The 27506-nt window shown below is 38.2% G+C and overlaps 1 protein-coding gene across 1 annotated transcript; it reads left to right on the forward strand.

The window, feature by feature from the left end:
- The first annotated feature begins 39 nt into the window (after positions 1–39).
- coq8aa (coenzyme Q8A, genome duplicate a) lies at positions 40–27388 on the forward strand. The gene is made up of 17 exons (XM_042503579.2): positions 40–264; positions 7149–7248; positions 8854–8936; positions 9058–9317; positions 9408–9585; positions 10561–10627; positions 15679–15747; positions 16768–16896; positions 20524–20609; positions 20838–20978; positions 21491–21572; positions 21747–21840; positions 22624–22765; positions 23002–23109; positions 23236–23301; positions 23686–23772; positions 24885–27388. Exons 2-17 carry the CDS (start codon positions 7155–7157, stop codon positions 25179–25181), a joined length of 1983 nt encoding a protein of 660 aa, XP_042359513.2. The 5' UTR covers positions 40–264; positions 7149–7154; the 3' UTR covers positions 25182–27388.
- Positions 27389–27506: the final 118 nt, after the last annotated feature.

Below are 27506 nucleotides of genomic sequence, written 5' to 3' on the forward strand. Positions count from 1 at the left end.
GCTGCTCTGTGTGTGAAGTTGGTAAATAAGATTTGACCTCGTGGTGGAGAGAGAGAGAGAGACAAACTGGATTAAACGCTGCCAGCAGCAGCAGCCGCAGCATAAGCAGCAGGAGGAGGGCGACCAACGAACAACCTGCAACTCCTGCTGCTAGCAAAAAAGAAAACCCCACGTGAACGTGCCCTTACATGCATTTATATAAATAAAAAGCCACGCGACCACCGTTTACGTCGTTGCAGAAACAAGCGGAGACCACAGCTGCTGGTGAGTATCTGAAATGCGACCACAATTAAGCATGCATTAGTTAGTAAATATGCCGATTAAAGTGTTATTTTTTTTCGGTTAGTCGTGTTACAGTCCCGTTATTTCGACCTTCAACGGTTTCAACTAATTGTGTGCAGCGTGCTGACGCAACTGTCCTCCATGACTGCTCTGTCACTTCTGCAAACTTTACCGACCCGCCAACGAATTTATTCAAGCAGCTGAAAAGTGTTTATTAAGCCTGCACTGTCCTCTTAAGATGAAATCCAGGTCGTTTAAAGCAGCTGTAATGTTAGTTTAAAGAAGCGCCAGCTTGGCACGCGTTTGTTATTGGAGTCTCGTGCAACACGCCCACGAGGAAGTTTACAATGACAGATTTTTACATGGGCCACCTTCGCTGGTTTTAAGTGTTAATGTCGCATGAAAACTCAAAAAGTGAATTGAAACTTTAGTACATACTACATTGAAGGAGTTTTAAAGAAGTCAGTGTATGAAATATAATGCCATCAAACGTGTTTTTGACACTTTGTACAACTGAAATATTCTGATTTTCTCCAATAACTATGAGGCTTGGAAGACAAAAAATGATTTTTTATCATGTTTTTTTTGAAAAAGATTAAATTATTATTAAAAAGATTATTAATATTGCGAATATAGATACAACTTTTATCAGCCCATCAGCCTAATAAAATCAATTGTTTTTTTACTGAACTTGATGCATTTTGCTTAAATTGAAATGATTTAAATTAGATGAACAGACTTTAATAAAATCGTAGTAGATAAATCAGATGTTGACAAAGTTTCATTTTGGAGACATATTGTGCAGTTAAAAAGTAATATATTGCAACATGATTGCAATACTCAGGAAATAAATAATAATAATAAAATAACAATACTGCACTATGATTAAATACTGTCATAAATTCCTATTGTGGAGCCTCTGGTGATGCCCACGCCTAACAATTATTCACCTGAAAACAATTTTAATAGGTTCAAGTATGAATGAATTATGTATAACCAGTGTATCATGTTTATATATCTGCACAATTTTTTAAGGTGTGTAAAATCTGTTCAGATTAATACTGGGGCAAAAAACAACCTTGGCAACTTTATAACAATTTGTATTCATGTGACATTTTTCTTTTCAATAAACATGAGGAATTAAACTCACGCATTTGCACATGTATCATGCATGTGTGCAGAGAGTTTCCTTTACATAGTTTGTCTATTTAACATCACTGATAGGTTTAATGTTTCACAGGCTCAGCACAACATTTCAGTCATAACCAAATTTATGGGTTCCTTATCAAAAAGGTTTGTTTGTTTTTGTTTTGCCACTCAAAAAAACGGTGAGATTAGATTTTGTGATTGTTTAGGTTTTGTTTTTTTAACTTTCAAGCATTGATATAAATCCAGTATTAAAGAGTCAGTTAACTGATTTATTGCCACACTGTTGTGGCCAATACTGATACAATAACTGTCAAAATCATTCTTGCAAAAGAATTCATAACAATTATTCTCTTTGCTATTGACACTGTTATACTTTATGTTAGTATGAATAGTTTCAAAAGAAACACAGTTATTAAGGCTTAATGTTTTGAAATGCTGTTAACAAAAGAAATTCCATATTTGGAACTGTAATTGCGCTGCACGTTAAGAGCAAATTAGGTAATATTTGATGACATTAAATATCACGATAATGATATTTCTTGCAATAAATAAACAGATATTAAAATGTACTTGGTTCCGCCTTTCTGCTACTTTGAGTATTCTGATAAAATACAACAAATAGCTTGTTAAGTATAAAAAAGGGAAATATTTGTCAAAATATTCTTACTGCACAAATTGAACATTGGACTGAACACACAAGGTATCAATAAAAAACAAATCATAAACTTGTTACATTTTATATAACACTTGGTTTAACATTTTTAAATGTATACATATAAATATGCTGCATTTTAAAGTGCAATTTTCTATTGATGTTCTCTTTCAACTAACTAAAAAAAGTTGAAAAAAACAAATTATGCAGCCCTAAACTATAACAATAATAGTTTTTTATTCACTGAAGGCTGCCAGTGTTCTGTATCCTGAATACCTAAATTTGATGTTACAGCACTTTTATGTGTTTTAGTGCAGAACTGTTGTTAATTAAGTGATTTATCAGATCAAATCCAGACTCTCCTCTCTGTATCGTAGTTTTGGTGGAAACATGGTTTTGGTCACGTTTACCCCGTCAGTGTGGGGAAGCTGCGGTGGATCACCACTGCACAGTAATGGGAAATATTTGCTGCTTTTGGCTCAGGATCCGTGGTTAAGGGCAGTGACGGGAGGCCGTCAGTAAGCCATGAGGTGTACTCAGATATAGACGCACACTCAGGCTGCCCGGCTATTTTCAAAGCAGTGAGTCAACAGCTTGTGGAGGGACAGCAGCGGAGCCCAGACAACAACTGAGGCTTAGGTGTGTGTTTGTGCATAAGCCCAACAATATCATGTGTAGTCACAGACTGAGCTTCTCTGTAATGAGCTCTTGGCCCCAGGGCATCAAATCTGACCTTTTCGTTTTCCTCTCCTCCCGTTGTTCCGCTTTTATTCAGGTTTTAATATTTACGGAGTGTCCTGTCCTCTGTGTCTGAGGCTACGTGCACATGTACGTACAGGAGTATTTTTAAAAACAGAGCTTTTTCTATGCATTTTGGCCTTTCGTCCACACGTAAACAGATTTTTAGGTCACTGAAAATGGACTTTCCAGGGTGAGGATATTCAGAAACTCCACTGAAGTGTTTATGTGTATGTTTTTTTGACTTGTCGCCGTTATTTGACATCAGAGTGTGCGTCGTTATCTCCTAAAAGCAATTTTTCCAACTGGCCTCTAGTACTGCACGCCTATATTTCCCCCATATCACCTTGAGCTCAGTGTTGACGATTGTGCTGGTTATATCTTCCTTGCAATGAGGAAATTCTGGGGTCTGCTTTAAGAAAATAGCTAGAATATCGCCATACTTTGATTCGTAAGACTCCCAATCTATATTTTTTGGATTTTGTTCACTTTATATTCACGTGTAACACGGCGGAGTAACTCCACTTCAGTGTCAGTCCACACATGATTCTCCCCTGCAATGCGCCATTGTTGTTTTTGTGTTTTTTCTGCCAATGACTTCAGGCTTCTGGTTGGCCAACATGGTAGAGGTTTCAGGGTTCCCGCGGACCCTTAAAAAGTGTAAAGGCATTGGATTCATTCATCTAAGAATAAGACCTTAATTGTCGTTAAATTGACCTAAATTAATCTCTTAAAACAGTGGAATCTCACATGCAAAATGAGAAACACAAAATTGCCAAGATAACTGGCCAGAAATGTTAGATATTTTCCACTCCTGTTGGTAAGCCAAATAGACACTTTTATGATAATATCTTTATTGTCTTCCATGTGTTTCACTATAAAAAAGGATTTCTTTTCAAGATTTGATGTAGATAATTTAACTTTTGCACCAGACAAAAAAGTCATGTTTTATGTTAAAATAAACATTTTGGTAAAATGAAATGGAAAAAATAAACAAATAAAATAAAATTCTTAATTTTGGTTATAAGAAAATTAATTCTTAAACTCAATTCCAGTTGGCATTAGAAAATCTTAAAAAGTCCTAAATCAACCTTGCTTTAAGCTGCAGGAACCCTGGGTTTCATCGTCACCAGTTGCTTTGCCGTGCGCTTGACATCGCTTGACAGCCTGCGTTTTTGTTTTGATGTGGACAGAGTTTTTTTTTTAAAAAGTACTGTTGGTGTGGATGGGAATTTTTTTTTTTTTTTAAAAATGCATTTTTAAAAATACCTGCGTACGTGTGGACTAGGCCTGATAGTTGCCATGTTAGCAATAATGCAGAGAAAGAGAGCAGATTATAAACACACACTGAGGCAACACGCCCTCATTGACAAATGGGAAGTTGCTCAATCGATGTAGCAATAAAATGTAACTTCTTCCCAATGGCATCAGATCTTGCAAGTTTATTAGATAGTTTTCACAGCTCTGAATCCTGCAGAAATGCACACGGATTAAAGTGTGTAGTACATTTTCAGTATGTTGTTGTAGCCGTGCCTGCAGCACAAGATTTAATATTTTCCATGAACATTGGCATTTGCATTCTGCAGCTCTGAGCGCGGCTCTGTGTTGGTATGTTTCTTTGCCTCAGTACAAACTTCCTACTTAAATTCCCAGCCCACAAAAAGCTCATGCAGGATCTTGCTGCGGTGCTGAGTTGACTCTGCTTTGCATCGTGAAAATTGTTTTGACAGTAAAGTATGAAGAGCAATCCTTTATTATCTTTTATTGATATTTCAAACATGCCAATACATGCAGTATTACTGCAATCTGTACTCCGTGTGTTTGCAAAGCACTGTCTTTTTATAGTTCTTATTTGGGTCCAATTCTGTTTAACTGGAGAAAAAAATGGTCATAAATTAAATTCAATAATAAATTGAAACATACAAAAAAATATATAAAAATCAGTGCTTGTTATGTTTCTGAAAAAAATGCATGTCTGGGTTTTTTCTTTGCTTTTGTATCACTAAGAAAGCCCGCCCCTGGTCTTCAGTCCACTGTCTACAAACACAGAGCAGCCCTGAAGCAGGACGGCTGACCCACTTACTGACTCAGTGTGTGTATGTGTGTATCAGCAGCACACACACACACACACACTCACATACTGCTCCGACACTCTCTGCAACAGCTTTTTCCATTGGCCCAAATCCCAGCTGAGCTGTGTTGAAGCATGTCGTCACACCCACAAAAAAACGCACCTGTAACACACTAACAAACACAATCCTGCAGATTGCAACAGAGAGAGGAATGTGTAGGGAGCTCCATTGTTTAGATAAGAGTGAATTGTACTTACTTGTGCCGTAAATGGACCTTGACTTATGTTCACAAGCTTTAACACAACACATATCAAGCTAAATGTGGTTTAATGCGCCAACTGTTGTATGTATTAACCCTTTGAAACCTGAGTAAATTGGTTTTATTTATTTCAAAAACATATGGAGAAGGCAATGAGCAACTTAATGACACGGCCCCCAAAAATAGCAAGAAATTAGTAAAAAGTTACAAGAAAATTACCTGACGATATGCAAAAAGAGAAAACAAATTACAAGTGTGTTAAATAAACAATTATAATGATTATACCTTTTTTAGGACATTTTGTCTTCATTTTTGATAATTGTCTGATAATTCTCACTCCTTTCAGGTAATTTTTTGTCATCTTTTATTAATTTCTTGCATTTCATGAGACATTTCTTGTCAAGCTGCTCATTGCCTTTTCCCCCAGTGTTTTTGAAAGAAATCAAACCAATCTGCTCAGGTTTCAAAGGGGTAAATAGCTTGTGAGAGGCGTTTGAACGCAGCACAAGGAGACTGATGTCAAACCATGTTTCAAAGGGTTAAAACATACACCAGATTTATTCCTGGAGAGAAACGGTAGAATATTTTGAGATGGTTCTTTAAATAGAACGCAATCTCACAGTCCTATCAGTTGCAGAGAGAAATCGAGAGAGATAAACGTGATAGCAAATGTTGTGCATGGACCAAACGTGCACCCACATTCACTCATGCACAGAAATAGCTGGAAGAGGCAACAGCCAGTAACCTTCCTACTCCTCCCTCCTGGTTTCCAGTGACATTTCCACATCCAGTCCTGGATACGCATGCACATATCTCCACAGTGCACACGCATGCACAGCATACTTGTTTCCTTTCTTGTTTGTGCGGGGTGCTCGCACAGAGATTGGAGGTCACGAGTATTTTTAGACAAAGTATTAAAGTTGTCTCAAGATGTGACAGCTGTGTGTGTTTGTGAGCGTTTGGCAGCTGAATGTGTGCTGAGGACAGGTTTTATTTATGTTTCCATCTGTCTTCTTTACTGTCTATGTCTTTGTTTGTGCTCCTCCTCTCATCTTTACTGACAAGTTGTTATTTGTGTCTTTGTTGACCGGTGAACAGTATGTACTTCTACATGCTGCCACGCCTCCTGTGTTTGGAAGGAGATGTACAGTTCCATGACCATATATGATATGGGGCTGTGCAGTATGACGAAACATATCGTCTGACGATTAAAAAACGTTTTCATGTTATGCTACATAGCTTATTTAATTTTTGTAAGCTGATAATGCTCTGCGTAGGGGACGGCTACACAATAATAATAATAATAATAATGGTAATAACTTTATTTATATAGTTAAAACACAGTTGGTAAAGTGTTTTGACAAACAAAGCAAAGCCGAGGCAGTAAACTCCAGAGTCAATAAAACAATTGAAGTTAGTCAATAATACTGAACAAAGGTCAGACAAGAGTTAAGGTAGAATTAAACACGACATTAGAGGCGGAAACTTGCTAGAAAAATACAGTAACAAAATAAAGGCAGTAGATACAAAACATTGATAATAAGCAGGATTGTGACAGAATAAAATGATAAGTTAAAAAGATAAATTAGAAGGTAAAATTAAGAGACAAACTAAAAAATTAAAAGACGCAAGACCCAAGGTGAGCCAGGTCCTACAAAATAAAAGCTCCATGGGTTCCGCATTGATTTAATTTGTTATAGCAATACTTTATTCAACTTTACAGTATTTTATTTAACTTAATTAAAACAGTAGTTTATGTAACTTTATTTAACGGCAGTACTACTTTATTTTTAACTGTAGCTCATTTAATAATTTTATATTTTATTTTATTTTTAGTTTATAGTAGTTTAGAGCCGATTTTAAAATATCGGGATATATATTGTGTATCGCGATATAGCCTAAAAATATTGTGATATTATTTTAAAGCCATATCGCCCAGCTCTACTGTGATTTGTGTCTTCTTTTTTTCATATTTTCCTGTCCTCTCTGTCTCTAGTCCGTCATGGCGGGCGATATGATGTTACTGATGCGAGGCCTGGCTAAGTTGAGCCAGGCGGTTGTGGAGAACCAGAGCAGCACCCTGCGCAGTGGGACAGGTAAGCTCAACATACCTGATAGTTCCTGAATTTGACTCTGACACATTGTCCGAAAAATGTAAAAAGCCACTCATAATTAGCTTGTTAGCAGTTACAGTGCTATTAAACCTTTAGCTAACGTGCTCATTAGCTAACATGGTGACAGGCTAGCTTGTGATTAGCTTTAGACATTAGTTGAAAAATAATGTTAGCAAAAATGCTAACAAGCAAAAATAATTAAAATACTTTTTTTTAGAGATTGCTGCCTGCTATACAAATTAATTTATAATATAAAAAACAGTGTTGTGCTAACAGCAAGTGATAACTGCAGTTAAATCATCAGGTTAGCTAAGCTGCTAACTACGTTGTGGCTAACATCACACATTGATTAAAAAGTAATGTCCTCAAAAATGCTCACAAGTGCAAAAAATAATACAGTTCTTTTCTATTGTAACTTTAGCCCGTTATATAAATAAAAGGTACTAAAAAGGTTAGTAATACATTTAACTATTAGTTTTTTAAAAATGCTAACTGCTTTTTAACAATTAGGTTAGCTAGCATGCTAACTTCAAAAGTACAATGTCCTTGTCGTTGATATTGCTGAAGTCTGCTGCTAAATTTGATGTCATGTTTTACTCATTAAAACTCAACTTTAACAGTTATAAAAATGTGTAAACTGAGTCTTTAAGGCAGACGAACAGAGTATTAGCAGGGAAACATCACGTTTATTCACTTTACGTGGACCTGACATCACTACTGAATTATGTTAAATGTTCGCCAAATGTGTTATTGTCTGTTTATGAGCCATAAGAAATTATAAATTATGTTTTAGATGAAGTATATGTTTACTGAGCTCTGTTATAAAAACTTAGCAAGGCAAGATAATTGCTAACACGCTTGGTTAAAAAGGTAAACAATCAATGCTTTGAAACGGTTGTCAGAGACGGCAGAGGTTTGATCACATTATGCCGTCTGAGGTCTAACAGGTGATGGTTTTCGCATGTTTTTATGTCACAATCCATTGGAAAACACCGGTTCTGGTTAATGCAAGGCATCACAGGAATACAGTGGCTACAGTACACTAAAGAAAGATAGATTTAGCAGAAATTATAGCAAGTTTGTGAGGTACATGCTCTGTTATCTCTTTTAATATAGCATTGAACAAAGTACAAAAAATTAATAGTTGTGTGTAGTACTGTGTTGTTAATTGTAGTTAGTCTGTCGAAATACCATTGCATGATCACTTTAGCAGGCACAGTTGACACAGCACGATCTTCACAGGAGGGCATCCCTGTCAAAACTTCACTTTCTTAATTCAGGAAGTAGTTTCTATTACTATTCCATAAAAATAACAGGGCTATAAAACTAATATGCACTTTGGCTTCGAAAGGTAATTGAAACACAGCTAATAAGCCATAGTTATGTACACAGAAATGGAAGTAAATAATACACATAATTTTGATTTCCCGGTAAATGGCATATAACTGTTAAGTCAGACTTAATTTTAAATATCTGCTTCTTATTATAGACAGTAACATTGGCAATTTTGCGGTATAGTTAGTTATTTTGTAGTAAGTAAGCAAATAAAGCGAAATATAACTGTTTTCTTTGTCAATTGTAACTCAGGGCTCCCAGGTGTTGGTGCTGCAGTTCAAGGTGTCCAAGCAGCTGCTGAGCAAGGTCTTTCTGCCGCTATGATGAAAGTGCAGGTGTGTGCATGTGTAAATACTACTGTGCAAATTGGCTGCACAGGTTAGCACTGATAGTGAACTATACAATACTTTTACTGTCAAAATAAAACTGTGAGTCTTTATGTATATGTCTTTCCAGGAGCTGACAGGCCAGCAGCAGACCTCTTCATCTGAATTCGACTTCCCTCAGGATGACAGCACGTTCACAGCTTCAGAGTTCAGGGAAGAAGGTGCAGACTTATCAGCAGATCACACAGGAGATGGTGACAATGCCGCCGCTCATCACAGCGCAGCAGCAGGAGTTAGCCACGCTGCTGGAAAACAGTCATTGTTTGAGGGATACAAAGATCCCAGTAAACAGTTTAGTGGACACACCCGATCTTACCACCATGATGCCAGGTATGAATAATCTCTAACTCAATGCAATATACAGTATACACATTTCTGCTGCTGTGTGGAGGATAACGGTTATCACTTTTGTTTTGACAGACATTTCTACAACCACAATCTGAACAGGCATCTGTGGGGACAGACTTACTGTCAGCATCAGGTCAGCCAGCTCAGGAGCTACCATCAGGACCCGTCCACAGTCGGAGGGCTGACGGCCGAAGACATCGAGAAGGCGAGGCAGGAGAAGAAGGCTGAGATCAAGTCACACAAACAGATGGTAACTCCTGTTCTTCAGTTTCTGTTTCTATCACAAACACACATTAATACCGATGTAAACTTAAGGTTTTGGAAAAAAATCAATTAATTTAAGTATTATCTATTTATTTATTTTTACCATTTTTAATTGATTTGATTTTTAATGCCTGAATCTGTACAATTCAAATTCAGAGGGTTTCTATGGATCCTAGATAGTTTGAGAAGGAAAAAAGACCTATTTAAAAAAGGTCTAATTAAAAAAAAATGTAAATAGATTGTGCTTGTGTTTATATATTTTATGCAAAAATAGAAATTATCTTTCTCTATTGCTTAACTTACACAATATATAGTTCTGCTGTGCTGTTGGTGAATGCGGGGGATCACATTGTTCTGCCATCACTGTAACACGACACAATTAAGAAGCGTTCACTCGTACAGGCCTCTCTCTCTTTTTAATTGCCGTCTGTGAGCTTCTGTAAAGCCGGCCACTTCTAATTATAAAAATTTGCTGTTGCAACAGTAATTAACTTTGATCTGTGTCTCAAACTATTAAGTGTTAGGTCTTTGAATTTGAGGAAATTGGGTCTAGAAAGTCCCTGAAAAGTCCTTGATTTTGATATTTAAGATGCGGGAACCCTGAGTTCAGTTGCTTTATTTTAGGCTATGAGATGGAAAAAAAAGTTACTTTTGTAACTATTTGTTGTTTTCATTATGGTAATAGTGTATGGTAGTGCTATGAGTGATGTGATGAAGCAAAAGAGACAAAACAAGAATTAGACAGCCTGGAGACACGGACCTTCAATCTGTAGCAACTCGAATTCAGCCAGCGCACACCCCAACAGCGGGGTCTGATCTTGGAGCGCCCAGAGCAAACTTATTGAATAATATATTGAATGTGTAGATTAGCATATTGTCCTAGCATTAGTAAACATGTACTTCTCCATACAAACTTTAACATTTTAATAGAAAAGTATCTTTATTGTTCTGTTTTCTTTAGCTGAGTGAGAGAGCCAGAGAGAGGAAAGTGCCGGTGACTCGGCTGAGCAGATTGGCCAACTTTGGAGGTACAGTAATGCAACTCTTTGTTACGTAGTCTGAGTGTTGTCTGATTCACTGTCTGAGTGTGTCTGTAAGTATGTGTGTCTGCGTGCAGATCTGTGTGTACACACATTCTGACTTTTTCTGTGGATTCATACAATTTAGTCTATGCAGAAAAAGTCAGTCATGAGAATTACTACCTAATTAGTATTTGTGAATACAGAGCATAATTGGAAATGAAGATATCTTTAAGTTTGAGAAAGTAGTTCATGCTTGTAATGTGAGATGAAATCGAACTGCTGGAAACTTTACCTTGCAATATAGTCAAAGGGTAACCTTCCACCCCCTCAGTAAGCTGGGGTCACTGGGTTCAAGGCAGTGGGAGTTGTGTCAGCAGCACATGTCCTTCTCACAGTCTACCCGGTGACTAATGTCAAGATAACACCAGTGAGTGTATACACTATGTGTACACACATGTTTTTATGCAAAATACAACACATAGTTAAATGGAAATAGGAAAAACATAACATACAGGAATGCAACTATCATGAGTGTTGGTCGAGGGTCAGACTCTGGACCTGCTCTTAAACAAACATTCTTGGAAATTAGGTCAAACGCATTAAGCCCTTATTATCGGCATGTGCTCCTTAAATAAAAACACTCCTTGATAGTCATCTACAGACAGAGACAACACAGCGGCAGTTATAATGAAGTGTGTTTCAGTTCGCGCTGCAGATTGTGTGTTAGTTAATCTTCTGTTTGACCATGACGCCTGTTCTCTAAGCCTATTAGCGGGGACATATTTACACACAAAAATGATTGCTGCCAACTCAATATAAAAGTACATCTTAAAAAAAAGATAAAAAATAAAGAAATATATTACAAAATCCAATATTGTAGCAGCTGTAAGCAAAGTGAAAGGTTGTCCTTGCTGCACAGGGCATGCCTTTTTTTGTTTTTGACTTTGTATGTGAACCTGATGAATATTGAATTAATATTGACATGTTGGCAGATAAAAGCAGGCACAAAGACGTGGTTGTCAAAGTCATATTAAGACAGGATGTGCTTTCTGCGATAAGCTTATTCAACGACTAACACACACATTCATACCAAGCACATTGAAAATCCCACAACTAGCCTCTGACGTGGTTTAACATTACATATCAGAGTTTGCCTGTCAGCAGCTCGTAGCTTCATTTCAGACAGGTGATGGATACGTTAACAGGTGTCGTAAAGTTGGACAGAGAAGCTAAAAACACAGAGTGAAGGTAAACATAAACTGTGTACAAGAGTGAACCCAGAATAGATGAGTCATCACAAATAATTCGCCAGGAGAATTTAGCCGCAGCACGCACCAAACATACGGGACTTACACATGCTACGGACAGTGAGGACGTGTTTACACTCGCAGTAACAAACGTCCTGGGTGACTGGATCACAGATGGACAGCTCTCAGTGTGAATGCACCCGATGCATCGTCAATGCGTCTTCAGATCTGATCGCTCAGACCACATTCAGAGGTGGTCTTAGCTGCATATGGCCACGTCTTTCAGCAGTGTGCACGCTAACGTGTCCTGTGCCAAATTTGGACGGCCTACTCAGATGATGTCCCCTGCATAGGATAAACAACATACTTATTCGCGTTTGAACTGCAAAGACGCATAAAAGCAGACTATATTGTCTATTGTTTTGATTTTCTTTGCATACGTGTTCTGCTTCACAGGAAATGCTCTTTTTATTCCTCTTCTTCTTAATTTGTCCTTTTCATCTTTCTTTGTTTTTCTTTTTTCATGGGTAATGCACTTCTTTTTCCATCTTCTTTTTTCCAGCAGACTATACAATAGAAGTCATCTTTGTTCTTCTTTGTCCTTCTTTTGTCTTCTTCACAGGAGGTGTTTTTCTTCTTCCTCCTTTTAAATTTATTTTTTTTCCCAGCAGACTGCACAGGAAGTCCTCCTCTTCTTCTTCTTTGTCTTCCTCTTCATCTTCTTCTTCTTCACAGAAAGTGCACTTAAACTTCTTTTTTAAATTTCTAGAAGATTATGCACGGGAAGTCTTCCCCTTCTTTTCCTACTTTTTTATCATCATCTTCTTCTTTCCTCTCTTTTGAACAGGGAATCCACGCCTTCCTTTTCCTCTCCTTTTATTTTCCAGCAGACTATGCACAGGAAGTCTTCATCATCCTCTTTTTCTTTATCATTTTCTTCGTCATGCAAAGAACCCTTCTTCATCCTCATCTTATTCATCAGACGTACAGTTCTTCTTTGTCTTCTTCATGGGACGTGCTTTTCTTTTTCTTCCCTTTTTATAATTTCCAGCAGATTATGCATGGGAAGTCTTCATCTTTTTCTTTTTCTTTATAATGTTCGTCTTCGTCATGCCCTTCCGCTTCTTGCGCTTCTTCTTTATGGCATGGGCACTTCTTCTTCTCCCTCTTCTTTTAATTTACAGTGGACTATACACTGAAAGTCTACTTTTTTTCTTTTTCAAGGAAGGTGCACTTCCTCCTCTTCCTGTTCTTTTAATTTCTAGCAGACCAGGCACAAGAAGTGCATCGTTGCTTCCTGCTTGTTGAATACAACAGTGCATTTGGTCGTTGCAAATGAAAGTGATATATACCTGTTTATTTGCATACAGAGCTGGGAATTACTAGCGGTCACTCTAGACACATTCAACGTATTTTGAGCTGTCCTCTTGCGATCAGATCACCCAAGACGCATGTCAGTAGCAGGTGTAAACAGGCCGTGAGACGCAGGAGGCAGAGCCGAGTTGATTCAGCATGTTGACAGTGGTAACATTTAGAAGGTGTCAGATAAAGGAGGGGAGGGGTGGAGGAACGTGGCCTCTGACTGTCCTTCACTCTGCTGCAACATTTGTTGACAAATTTAGACAAGGTTTTTCAGCTGGTGGTTTTTTTAATCTCAGCTGCGACTGGAAATAATAAATGCAGGTTTTAGGCAGTTCAGGTCAGAGAAACAGTGATATGTACTGTAGTGTCATAAATCTGTTGGCATGTTTCCTGGCAAAAGCAATTAAAGCAACCTTTCTTCGACTTCTCCTCGCTGTTGTCATGCATATAGAAACTGTGAAAGGTTTTGCTGTGTGTGAGGAAACAGGACTATCTGAGCTTTTGTGGTTCTAAATATCTAATCAACAGGAAATTATCTTTTAAAGCTTCTCAGCACAGCAGTCAGTCAATCTGCAAACGATCACACACAGATTAAGTACTGTATCAGGTTATGTGGGGTAACACACACACAGAAATGCTGTAAAGAGCTAAACATATTTTCCAAAAAGAGTGACGCACATCCTCATTTCTCTCTGCTGAGACCTTTCTCCAACAATAGAGGTGCTGACATGTGTTTGACCCATGAAAAGACACTCAGCCAGCTTGGAAACAAGACACTGTGTCCTGGTTTGTCCATCTACCGTTGGATCTCAGATTTGTCGCTTCAGAGACCGCTGACTAACTGATTATGTAATGCTGAGTTATGTAAGGAAGAGAGCGGGCTCGGAGGAACTCGCTAGCAAACAACCCCTAAATCGCATGCTCTTTATTCTTTTAATTATCTGCTAAAGTAATGATCTGACCTTTTCAGAGGATTAAGTGTTTATTAAGAGCTTAATTGTTAATATAATTAGATGATGGGTATAAATGTGCTCTGTTGTCAGTGCAGCTGTTTCAGTTCTGTCATCGCACACTGCTGCGTTGATCAAAGTGCTTATCTGCCCGTGTTTTATTTGGCTTATATGTTGATGGGAATTCTTTAGAGGCAACAGCAACATCACTGAACACTGTTAAGGTCCTATTGAGACACAACAAATACACTGAATGACTCACTAAAAGGATATTTTTACAGTATAACTGCATGACTCTGTTTCTGTTATGTCTCATTATACAATGTTTTATGTTTTGTGACATTATTATATTGTATTTATTGGGATATTAAAGTATGTTTTTGGTGTTTTTCAAGCATATATTCCCATGGTTCTGTGTCTAAGTGACTAATGGGAAAAATTGTTGAAATTCAAGATCCTTTTTGTTCGACCACCAAACTGCATTTAAATAAACAGTAATTTTATCATCGTAAAACATACCTGATTTAAACCCGAGAGGAACAAAATTAGACTGACAAAAGCCCTCTTGGTTCGTCTCTCCACTGTTGCAGCAGTCTTTTACTCTGGTTTGATTGAAATAAACACTCAGTTCACGCAGTTATATGTCAAAATATGCTGGCTCTATATACGCTTAAATTACTGTTTAATTTAATGGGGTCTGGTGGGTTTGATGTTAGAGACTTCAGGGCTGTTTCTGGTTGAACACAAAAGGTCTATTTCTGTACGGATCCTTTCCATAATGTTTTCAGACACTTATACAGGGTTCCCATGGTCATGGAAAACCTGGAAAAGGAATTTCACAGTGACATTTTCCAGGTCAAGAAAAGTCATTGAATTAAAAAAAATCATTAAAAGTTTTGAAAAAGTCATGGAATTTTGTTGTGTAATAAAATTGTTACTGTAATCTTCTATAGATAACCTTTCATGTAATGTAATGGTGCCTTATTTATTTTCTGAAGGGTAACACTGAATGTAACGTAGCACTTCGATGCATCAATGTATGATTTTTACTGACAGTTATTATCATATACAGGTCTTCATTTTTACCCTGCTCTGTCTCTCCCATGTATGCCAGCTAGTTGAAATTAAAGTTATATGTAAGTAGGGCAAAAAAAAAAAAACTCATTGTAGATCCTTAAAAAGTTATGGAAAAGTCTTGAAATTTTGTCCATGAAAATGTGTGGGAACCCAGCGATGAATAAAAATCAGAGCCTGTCAGTGGCAAAAACAAGCACTTTTAGTGGACGTAAATTGATGTAAGCACACACCCCATGTGTTTGCTTTGCAGGCTTCTGTTTGCAGCCCCCTCGCTCAATGTTCAACCAATTTAAGAAATTGTTCCCATTAGTCACTTGGACACAAAAACGTGAAAATAGGGTACAGGTTGAAAATCACAGAAGTTTCATTTTACGTCAGTCCACATTCAGTGTGTTGTTGTCTGTTTATTTGTTTCCATCAGGTCTAGCTGTCGGTTTGGGGATTGGCGCGCTGGCGGAAGTTGCCAAGAAGACCATCAGACACAACAATGGTAATTGAGACTAACACACACAATTCTTCAGTATAAACAATTAGTTTCATCACTAAAAGGCCAAATTAGACCCATAAATAGTGATGTTTGCTTTTCAATTATTGTTCAGGTATTTTTATGATACTCAGATATTTAATTTTTGTGTAGAAATATGAAATATTCAAGACTAGCAGCAGGTCATTACTGGCTGGGCAACTAAATCATGCACATGGCCAGTTTCACCACTTCATGCTGCTTCTTTCTGAATGCATTGTGCTCAGGCTTTGTGTTGAAAGAAATGACTAAAGTGAATTAAGTAGGCCCCATCTGAGAGTTTTGTGCCTGTAAGAACAGGTTTTTCTGTTTGTTTATTATGAGTTATGGGTGAGTGCCTTCCTGTTGAATAGCACCACTGTTAAAGCATCATTTTCACTGCCCATCCTTCATGCATGTCGGTACACGCTGCACGCGTTTTGTATGTCAACAGAGCGCTATTAACAATCAGGCTGCCTCCCACACCAACCTGCAACCAAAACAGACATTCCTGCTTTGCACAGTGAGCCTGCTAATCCCAAAACAGCTAAGCTGAAACAGCGTATGAGCGTAAATCTGTGGCATTTGTGTGTCTGTTTGTGGGCATTTATCTGAGTGTGTGTTAATCCCAGTGGGGACGGCCTGAACACACTCGTAAGTGTGTGTGGGTGTGGTTAATCTCTGTTAAAGCCTCTGACGGCAGCTTCAGACACACAAAAACACACTACCTGACGACCTACTGACACATATTCACTCAGACACACACATCTGCTGGGGCAGGAGCGTAAGCACAAGCAAATATTCTACAAAGAGCACCTTAAATAACCATGTTGATCAATCCAAATGATTTCATCTGTACATAAACCAACAAAAGGTTATATAGTTCTAAAGTTATATAATTCTGATAAAAGTTTGGCTCTAAACTTTGACTTTAGTTCTGAGACACTGGTGTAAAAGAAGGCATTTTATGCAAAAAGAGCCATCATCCTTTGTTTTGTTCTTTTGCAGGTGAAACGAAGAAAGGCGTCCTGGACTCCAGCCCCTTCCTGTCCGAGGCTAATGCTGAACGCATCGTCAGAACCCTGTGTAAAGTCAGAGGAGCTGCACTGAAACTGGGACAGATGCTCAGCATTCAAGGTGTGCAGCAAACACATACATACAAGTGTTTCCCTTAGATTTTTTTCAGGCCCAAAAAAACCCCAAAAACCTTAAAAGACGGCACATCTGGGATGACTTATTGGTGTGGTTGGCTTCAGTCAGATGGCACAGGGGGATCAGCAGTTTATTATTTGCATTCAAATTTTTGTTCACTCTTTATATTAAAATGGTGGTACTATGGTCATTTAGTTAACCTGTGACCTTTTTTGCCCATTTCTCTGCTCTGCTCCATATACTAAGATGTATTCACTTACACTCGTATCACCTGTTCGAACGCTTTCACCAGTCCTGTAACATTGTAGGGGAAATATTGTGTATATTAAGTTTGGTACACGCAAGCAGCAGCCTTTGGGACTGAAAATAAAGCCAACGTGAAGTGTCAAAAGTGCATTTCCTCTAATGGCCACTTAAGGCTGTCTCCAAAAACGAGCCAATTCCCATTGACCCCCATGTTAAAATGCCCAACTTCACAGTACAATTAAAGATGTTTACATCCTTGAATAAAAATTGGTTTTGGTCTCTAATAGCCAATTTTAACATTCTGGACAACCGTACCGGGGGCTTAATTTTTATATAACTCGCCTGTTTACATTTTATTAAGGCCGAAAGTTACGCATTATCAAGGGCGGGACACTTTAAGTGTCCTCAGTTTCTCAGTCAGAGCCACCCCTCCCATCTTCATGGTACCAGCCTCTTACCCAAATATAGTCACTTTTGGCTCCAAAAAAACAAGATGGCAATGGCCAAAATGCCAAATTTTAGCCTTTAAAATGTCCACAAACTAATGGGTGATATCACAGTCGCTATGTCCATTATATTATACACACTATGGTAACATAGTGTTCAAGTATACATTGATTACATTACTTGTCCACCACGCCCATCATCATTTTGCTTTTTTTTAATCAGTACTTAGTAGGTCAACAGATGCTACAGTTATGCAGCAGAGTCGCAGTAGCAGAAGTCAGATTTCACTCATAGTGGTATGAGAGTAAGGAGATGTGACCGGAGACGATGGCTGAGGATTTGGTGTCAAAGCAAAGAACAAAATAACCTATTGGGCAATATTTTGCATTTAAAGCCAATGCAAATAGAGAACCTGATAACTTTAATTAGAGTGGGGGGGTGTTGGTTACATCTCGAAGAAGTTGGCTGCTCGTCCTCATGCCATTGCTCCCTGGAATATTTCAGACTTAACCGCTGTCAACAAATGTCAGTTGGATTAGCACTGCCTCCAGCCAATTGCATTTCTTGTGACTACATCATAATAAAAGTCAACTCATGTTTTGCCAGTTAAATACTTCAAAATATGAAGCTGCAGCAGGAAATGTTTGGTTTGTATTAGCAGTAAATCAATACCGCACTCAAAATGAAGTGTCATCGACAAATATAAATATCTTGTCTTGTAAAGTAACCTGTGTATTCGATAACATTGGTGTTGTAAATTAAATGAACCTGTAATTGTATCGCGTCTTTCTAGTTGTCTGACTACCCAAGTGCTTTTACACTACTTGTCACACATTCACACACACATTCATAGACTGGTGGCCTACATGGTCTATACATGTTCACATGTAAACTGGAGGAACTGAGGATCAAACTGACAATCTTCCTATTATACTTTTTTCCCACCAAAATTAGCGCATGCCCACAAGTTTTTCAAACACAGGTATACCTGCTAAATGTAGGAGATAGACTGCATTTCCATTGCCAGTGAACACACCGCTGAAGCACACGAGTCTGCCTTTGTGTGTGTGTGGATTGTTTTGTTGGTGTGTCCGTGCAACGTCACAGACAGGAAGAGAACTGTAGACAGCAGTAGGAACACAGAAGTCTTTGAAAACTTTTCAGTGGTTTCTTCTCTTTATATATCTCTGACTTATTTGGTCTCTCTTTCAAACTTTGTGCAGACTAACTTTGACTGATGTGTTAGCGTTGCTTAGGAGGAGTAGGAACGTAATTGGTTAAGGAGCTGAAATTAGCGCGTTCAGCTGGATGTTGTGTTCCCATCAATGCTGATTGAGCCGACTTCAATAAAAACCCATTTTTACTGCAGTCATTTGCCCGTGGTGTGAATGCAGTTCAATAACTGGTAGGAAAATTCCCTCACCGTGGTATCCCTAACATACATGCATTCATTTACAACAGATGGTTTGACTCACCACAGGTGTAGTGGTGTTTTGCTGGTGATTTTTTTTTAACGCTCTGTCTGCTATGTGACATTGACCCTTTACTGCACACAAACAGGTAGCAGCAGCTGAAAATCTAAGTTATGTAAGTCAAAGCCGGTTTGTGTTTGGCACACATTCACCAGACAAAGTTCAAAATCAGAGGGCCTGTGGCGATAAACATACTGGCACAGAGTGTAGCTGGATCATGTAACAGCACTAAACACATCGTTAATTTTGTTTATCACTGTTGTCTGTGCTGCCTGACCTTGGCTGGTGACCCTTGTCCTTTGGCATTTATACTCTGAGTTCAGAGCATGTTAGTGTTACACAGACGAGACAGTGTAGTGAGTGTAATAACAAAAGAAAACAGTCATAGGAGAGAAAATGACACTGGCTGCCCAGTGTTTTGTGAACAAGCTTCAGCACAGTGGACTGACCTTGTGTACATGTGTTTGGTTATTTGCAGAACTGGCATACTCTATTCCTAAGGTGAAATAAGTAGATTCTTAAATCTATAATGGTCAGAAAAGGTCACAGTAATCATCTGTGGCTTGAGTGTGGACAGGGTTAAAAAAGACTTAAAGAATCTCACAAAATTATAGAGATGACTAAAACATCACTAGTAAATCTGGAGGATAAAAGACACCACAGTGGACTTTGCTCACTGCTGACATTTGTCTGTCGGGGCAGGAGTGCGGTTGTGTTTGGATGATTGTGCGTCCAATCATTGTACGCTTTAGCACCAGTTCAAAATAGTGTCAACTTTGAGGGGTCTTAAATTACAGTGGGTGACAAGGGCAAATGCGCCACTATGTCTCAAAATATGCCCAATAGGAGAAATGTGCTGCAGCTTCAGAAACGATGCAAATTCAAAAACGCATACAACAACGGAAATGTCTCTTAACAGAATGTATCTGAAGAAAATCTTTCTTTTTTGAAACCTTCAAAACCTTTAAATCTTGGAAGCTCATGAATTCAGTTTACTAAAACTATTTGGCCCTATGCTTTTGGTGCCTATTCTATACATTAATAAACCCCTTGTGAGTTATATCCAGACCAACTCAGTTAGTTAAGCCCTTTTCTATATTAAAATTTTTCTTTTATGACTTCAGATATTTCAAGTGTAAATGCTATTAGTGGATCCAAAACATGCCTCAAAGTACCCAGTGGCAGAAGTAGTATCAAATATTTGTCTCCCACCAGGATCTGTGTGGTAGCCCTATATCTCTCCATGTATCTTTCCATTTCTTTACATTGAGTTTCATAGTCAGGTCTAAAAAAACACTGCCATCTTCTTGTAAAGCCATATTTGAGGGCAGTTGGTTGCCCAAAAAATGCATTAAATTCATATTTGTTGTGAAATCTGCCAGCCTGTGCCTTTAAACCTGCATTTTTATCCAGTTTTGACAAACTGAGGTGTGTTTTTGTATTTCAGATGATGCATTCATCAACCCTCAACTCGCGAAGATCTTTGAGCGCGTGAGACAGAGTGCCGACTTCATGCCAATCAAACAAATGACAGTAAGGGTCTTTTCTTTTTCGTTAACCAGCAATTATTCTTGGATAAGAGCTTTTTTTTCACTTCTGATGATGTAATTAGATGAACATTATCAGTTCTACTGTACTTCTGATAGTTACAATATTATGATCAAACCCACTGTAAGTCCACCAGTGTAAAACTAATATTGGAAAATGAAAAATTTTACTAAATATGGCCAGGTTAAATGATGATATGGTGTGTGTGTGTAGAAAGCGTTGAACAGTGACTTGGGTCCTAACTGGAGAGACAAGCTGGAATCGTTTGAGGAGCGTCCGTTTGCAGCAGCGTCCATCGGACAAGTTCACCTGGCGAGGATGAAGGACGGCAGGGAGGTGGCCATGAAAATACAGGTACACTGTAAACGTGTGTGTGTGTGTACACTACATTCTCATGTTGTCAAGATAAACACTGTAACTGGAGAGTGTGTCACATTTGTTTATCCTCTCTGTTTTTCTCAAACAAGCCGTCAGAGAGAAAACACACATAATCTGACCTCTCTGGTCTGTTTACAGACTTTCTTAACAGAATAAATCTGAATGTAAAAATCAGACGCATTTGAGAAACATTTGAGATGAAGTTCTTTTGTGCCTTTACAGTGTTTATAGATTATCTATCTAATTGCCATCTTAATCATTTAAAATAAAAGCTTTTATAACTATACCTTAAAGATACTTTTAAAAAAATTATATTAGATTAGTATGTGTAAACAAAGTACAGGAGCATTACAGTATTTTAAAGTGAGATTATGAATAAAATGATCACAGAAAACTTAATGATATCAGAAATTGTGCGTTGTTTGTGCGTTGTTTTTTCCTTCATTTTATTGTCAAATTTAACTATTTCTTTCTCTGTTTGTACCCAGTACCCCGGTGTGGCTCAGAGTATCAACAGTGATGTCAACAACTTGATGACGGTGCTGAATATGAGCAATGCCCTGCCTGAAGGTACACATCCAAAGAAACTTTCATGCAAACATAAATATGCTCACCTTCTCGTTCATACACAAACAACACAGAGATGCACCACAACGTTACTCTGAGTCCTCACTCTCTGCTTCCGTATCTGCTCCAGTAACACTGTGCACTGTGTTTGAATGCGATGTCTTTGTCTCTCTTTAGGTTTGTTTCCAGAGCACCTGATAGATGTAATGAGGAGAGAGCTCGCACTAGAGTGCGATTATATTCGAGAAGCCCAGTGTGCAAAGAAATTCAGGTGAGTCTTATGTAATAGTAATAATAATAACTTTATTTATATAGCCCCTTTAAAAGCAGTTGTTAACAAAGTGCTTTGACAGACAAAGCAAAGGCAGGAACTCGGGGAATAATAAAAATAGACATCAACAGTCGAGCCAAACAGAGAAAGTTGTAGGACAGTCAGTAAGCTCAGAACAAAATACATACACAAAGGTCAACAAGAATAAAGCACATTTTTAGAAGTTTGTAGAAAATATATTTTAAAAAATGCATTAAAAGATGATGAAAACAATAAAAGAGGAAATCGAGACGAGATGACATCACATAAGTGGGGCCAAAATAAAGACAGGATGATAAAAACAGATGAATGAGAGATAGATGAGCAAGTAGATAAATTAAAACGCGACAAAATGGTAAGAGCAGGCCATAAGAAGGATGGGGTACAAATAAATAGAGTAAGAGGAGTTAAATGAATAGAGAAAGAGATTTAAATGTAGAATAAAATAAAATATGTACTGTATATGTCTAAGTGTATCTGACATTTAATCAGCGCCCACAAACGTTTTTTTTTCATTGCATTGATTGACATACATATAATATAAGTTATGCACACATTTCTAGGGCTAACTGCATCCAACTTTACCTATGGCTTTTCCATTCTTCCATATAGTTTTATTTTTTTGGTTCAAGGTCAGAACAACTACAGCTGCCAGCCAACTATATATAGATTAAATATGCTATGTGGACTACCTGCCTGTGCAGCCTGGATTTATGTCTTTGTGTATTCATCTGTCTGACCCAGAGAGCTACTGAAGGACGATCCGTTCTTCTACGTACCAGAGGTGATCCAGGAGCTGTCCGGAAGCCACGTCCTGACCACCGAGCTCGTCTCTGGGTTTCCTCTCGACCAGGCTGAGAACCTCACTCAGGAACTGAAAAATGAGGTACAGATGACAAACCAGACAGATGAAGGGATCAATAGATGTTTAGCTGACTTGTGCATTAGTCAGAACTAGTTTCTTTCTGATCTGTATATCCATGGATGGGTCTCTGGTGGCAGAAAAAGGGAACTGCTTCTGCCACAACCTCTTTCTGTTTTTACTCAGCTTTCTCCTCTCTCCTTTCATTTCTTCCCATAACCCCGGCTTTCCTCACATCCTCGTGTTTGTTTCTGTTTCAGATCTGTGAGAACATCTTGATTTTGTGCCTCAGAGAGCTGTTTGAATTCAGGTACATGCAGACCGACCCAAACTGGTCCAACTTCTTCTATGATCCACAAACACACAGGGTGAGTCTGTCTACTGGCTGAATGAGATTCTTACTAGAATTACTTCTTCTGCTAATAATAATAATAATAATAATGTGGCATTGACAGTGCAATTTGAGTTATGGTCATTGGATTGTGTCTCTCCAGGTGGCACTGTTGGACTTTGGAGCCACGAGAGGATTTGATCAGAGTTTCACAGACGTCTACATCGAGGTAAGACCAGTCAGCCTCATTCTTTCCATTTTTAATTTCTAGCACTGATTCATAAACAAGATCATATTCTTTATCGATGTAAAGCTTCAGTTACTGTGCTCTACCTGCTGTTAACACACTTGACACACCTTCACTGTTTTGGTTATGTTTTGATTTATCACAGAAAAGACATTTTGAAGCCTCAAGTGGAAACAAAACTCACATTTGTACTGTGGTTTAATTTGTAATTAATTGTTCAAAGTGTGAAATCTGATATAACATTCATGTCAGAAATGAAAATACCTACATTTTAAAGATGCATAACATGTTAAAGCGTGTCTCAGAGATGGAGAGAAAGATATTGAACTGGTAGTGTTAAAAGTCATAAGCTGTTTATGATTGTAGATCATTCGCTCAGCTGCTGTGGGCGACAGAGAGGGAGTTCTGAAGAAGTCCATCGAGATGAAGTTCCTGACTGGATATGAGTCCAAGGTGAATACATCTTTATTTGTCCGACAGCCTACTCAACACAAACTGTGGCTGTAAATTATACCACTGGCGTAATTAGAAGAGAAATTTGATGTTGCTGTGAAAGAAACTCAAAATAAAACTTCAGTGGTCGTAGTAAAAACAATCCAAGCATCTAAGGAGAAAGATGGATAGCAATTGAAAGGTGCCAAATTTACTTAAAGGTGACCTGTTGTGCTCATTTTCAGGTTCGTATTTGTATTTTTGGTTTCTATTAGAACATGTTGACATGCTTAAAGGTTCAAATAACATTTTATTTTTCTTATACTGTCTGTACTGAAACACCTATACTCATCATCTGTGAAGATCATCATCTGAGAAACTCAGTTTTAGTGCCTGTCTCGAAAAACTCCCGAAAAAGCCCAGTCTGTTGTGATTGGTCAGTGTTTCGAGGCTTCGGCAGTATAAGCCACATAATGTAGACACGTGCCTGGAGCAGATGACCATATTAATAAATCGGTCACATGCTGACGTCAGTTTGTTTAAAAAAAAATGTAAAGAGAATATTCAGAAATGTCTGAAGCCTGAGGTTTTTGCTCAAGAGGATTACTCTTATATACATATACCTCATTATTTGAAACATAGGCCAAGTTTAGTATGAATATTGTAACAAAATATATATGACAGAAATAAGATAAACATAATAGGTCCCCTTTTAAATGGTATGCGTGTCTGCTGGTTTTTGGTTTTGCTTCACCAAAAACTTCTTTTTTTGTGCAATAGTACTTTACTTATGTTAATGATGCAATTTTGCAATTTTAAACTCCAGTTGCAATGTTACTTTTTTCTTTTAAACATTACTATGAGACAGTTTGTATTTTATTTTCACTTATTTGATTCTCTATTGTATTCTTTTTTTTGCTACTGTATTTTTGGAGCAATCTGGCCCAAGAATTTCCTTCAGGATTAATAAAATTCTGTCTTATCTAATCTTATCTTATCTTCACAAATAAAAAATGCAAATATGTCAGAATGAATTCAAGAAAATTTGTTTTTGTAGCAAAAGAAAGAGACCTGTTTCACTGTGCAAACTGGTCATTAGTTGAGACTAAACATGCAGTATGTTTTTCTCTCAGGCAATGATAAATGCTCATGTGGACGCTGTGATGATCCTCGGTGAGGCCTTCGCCTCCACAGACACCTTCGAATTTGGCTCCCAGTCCACCACCGAGAGAATCCACAACCTCATCCCTGTGATGCTCAGACACCGGCTCACCCCGCCTCCCGAGGAGACGTACTCACTCCACCGTAAGATGGGCGGCTCGTTCCTTATCTGCTCCCGGCTGGACGCCAGGCTGCAGTGTAAGGACATGTTCCAAACAGCGTATCAGAAGTATTGGGAAGGCCGCACACCGCCCTCTTCCTCAGTCTAAGCTAAGTGTGAGGCGATTGGATGGACGGATCCTGGGGCCAAGTGCAAGTCAACGGCGAGGTCATGGTGTGAAGACGCACAACTGCAGAGCGGAGGCCATGTTACCCGCCCGTAACTGGTCTTTGAGCACCAGCTTATTTTTTCCAATTTTGGGCACCCCACTACATGAGTTTTTTGAAAGGCGCTCATTTACAGACAGCATTTATTTGTTTGAGATGCAGCAGCAACACGTGAAGCGCTTTAAGTCCAAACTCTATATATGGCCCCGAGAGGACAGACTGAAAAGACTGTGGAGGACGAAGGGAGAGAGACAAACAGCCTTGCTTATAAGAATTCAAAATGAATGTAAAAAGGTTTGAATTTTATCGCTTTAAGATGATTCTTGCATTTTCTTTTGTTTTGCATTGCTGTGCTTTGTTGGAAAATCATTTTGCCATCTGCAAGAAATGTCACAGAAACGTTGATTGTTAAAAAGAGGACTGTGATCTTTATGTAAACCCACAGTCACGTAATAATGAGGTTAATACAGTGAATGGGCAGAATGAGTCACAGTATTGGCCAGGACCAACACGTCTGAGAAGGTTGATTAGATTGTCTGGATATGAATGATAAGGCTTGGTCTAAATGTAGACGGCAAAATACATCTAGCAGATTTGATAAGAAAACTGTTTGTCAGGATGTTGCCAAGTGATCAAGTTCAGGTTGATTTACCCATTTATAGAAAATGTGACAAACTGGAATTTGTCAGCATTCACACGTAAGAAGGGCTGACTTTTAACTTGTGCATTTTCTGTATCAGTGTAGCCATCCAGACTTAAGTTGCTGTTTATAGCTTTTAACTTTTTAGGGAGACATTCTGTGGGAAATGTCCATGTTAATAAATGTCCGGTGTGTAGGATTTAGGGGGATATATTGGCAGAAATGGAATATGATATAATAAGCATGCTTCCTTTAGTGTATAATCACCTGAAAATAAGAATAGTTGTGGTTTCGTTACCTTAAGGCTCATCTATGCTCAACTTTAGACACTGATGGAGCCTTCTGTCTGTACTCTGCATACGTATTTTTTCTGTATTTTTGTATGTTTTCTGAAAGCTTATAAACACAGATGAAACAGAGTAACACCATAAATGAGGAGAAGTGTAGCGAGTGAGGTACGACCGTAGGAGACAACGAAGATATTGTAATGCATTATTGTTATAATGTCTCGTTCATAAGTTTTCAGAGCAAAAAAGTGAGCATACCTTAGAAAGTGCTGCCTGCCTTTGACATGCCAAACAGTGTTGGAGAAACACTGATTGCAATGTAATCTGCTTTATTCAGTGTTTTTACCACTTTAAATCGCCTGGTCTGTTTAGTTCGGAGAGGAGGAGATCTTTGGGGATGATGTGGCTCCTGGTAAAAACCGGCTCAACGTTGAACACTGAAGGAATTCTAACTGGGAGAAGTTTCAGCTGGTTGGAATCTGCAATCCTCACCACTAGATGCCACTAAAACCCCTAAATCTTACACACTGCTCATTTAAAGCATGGTTTGTGTCTGGGGATGAAAGTCTACAAACTTCCTTTATGGCCCATCTGATGATCTGTCTTCAAACTGTGTCCATATGCAGCAGATTAAGCTCATGAATTCCAGTTGGTTACTAGCAAAAATGTAAGAATTATGACTCATGTTTTTGATTCCCTCAGATATAATTCAGTTTGATTTTAGCACCAAAGCATGATTTAATGGTTTGTAAAAACATATAGAAATGAAACCATATGGATTTATTGTGCTCACTGTAAGAGGTCTGACAGAAAGACTGAGCGCAGCCCGCGTGAATGTTAATGAACTGACAGGATGGAGGAAGCTCATCGTGATATCGCACAAGCTCAGCTCGTGGGCTCACCTTGCTTTGCACAAGTCTGTAATCTCTCCATGCCTCCTCGGGTGTGAAATCCTCCGTCACCTGGCTGGTTTGTGACTGTGAAACATCTCTGTACTCTGCTGTGTGAATACAGTTATAATGGTCTCTGGTGTGAAACTGAAAAACTGAAAAAAGAAAAAAAAAACAAGGTGCCTGTAGTTTCCAGTGGAAGGCTTTTAGCTAGAAATCTTGACTTTATATTTCATATCAAGACTTGTTCAAAAGATGGGCGATAATTTGTAATCTAACAAAAAGTTGTGATAAAGATGTACGAAAAGAGTAAATGTTTGATCTATACTTGTCATGGGGCTCTGTGTGGTTTTGTTTGTATGATCTTTAAGGTTTACCTCTGTCCTTTATAGCCCGTACCTTTTTTGAAGCATGTTTTTCTGTCTGTGACTTATGGGTTCAGCAATTTTG

Source organism: Plectropomus leopardus, chromosome 16, assembly GCF_026936395.1.
Source record: "Plectropomus leopardus strain MGB_pleo_1.0 chromosome 16, ASM2693639v1, whole genome shotgun sequence".
Classification (NCBI taxonomy): domain Eukaryota; kingdom Metazoa; phylum Chordata; class Actinopteri; order Perciformes; family Serranidae; genus Plectropomus; species Plectropomus leopardus.

Excerpts from the sequence above, each read along its gene's own strand:
- coq8aa (XM_042503579.2), top strand. The coding sequence starts at position 7,155 with ATGGCGGGCGATATGATGTTACTGATGCGAGGCCTGGCTAAGTTGAGC. Across the intron at positions 20,979-21,490 it reads AGGTGGCCATGAAAATACAG|TACCCCGGTGTGGCTCAGAG; the intron begins GTACACTGTAAA and ends GTTTGTACCCAG. Across the intron at positions 21,573-21,746 it reads GAGCAATGCCCTGCCTGAAG|GTTTGTTTCCAGAGCACCTG; the intron begins GTACACATCCAA and ends GTCTCTCTTTAG.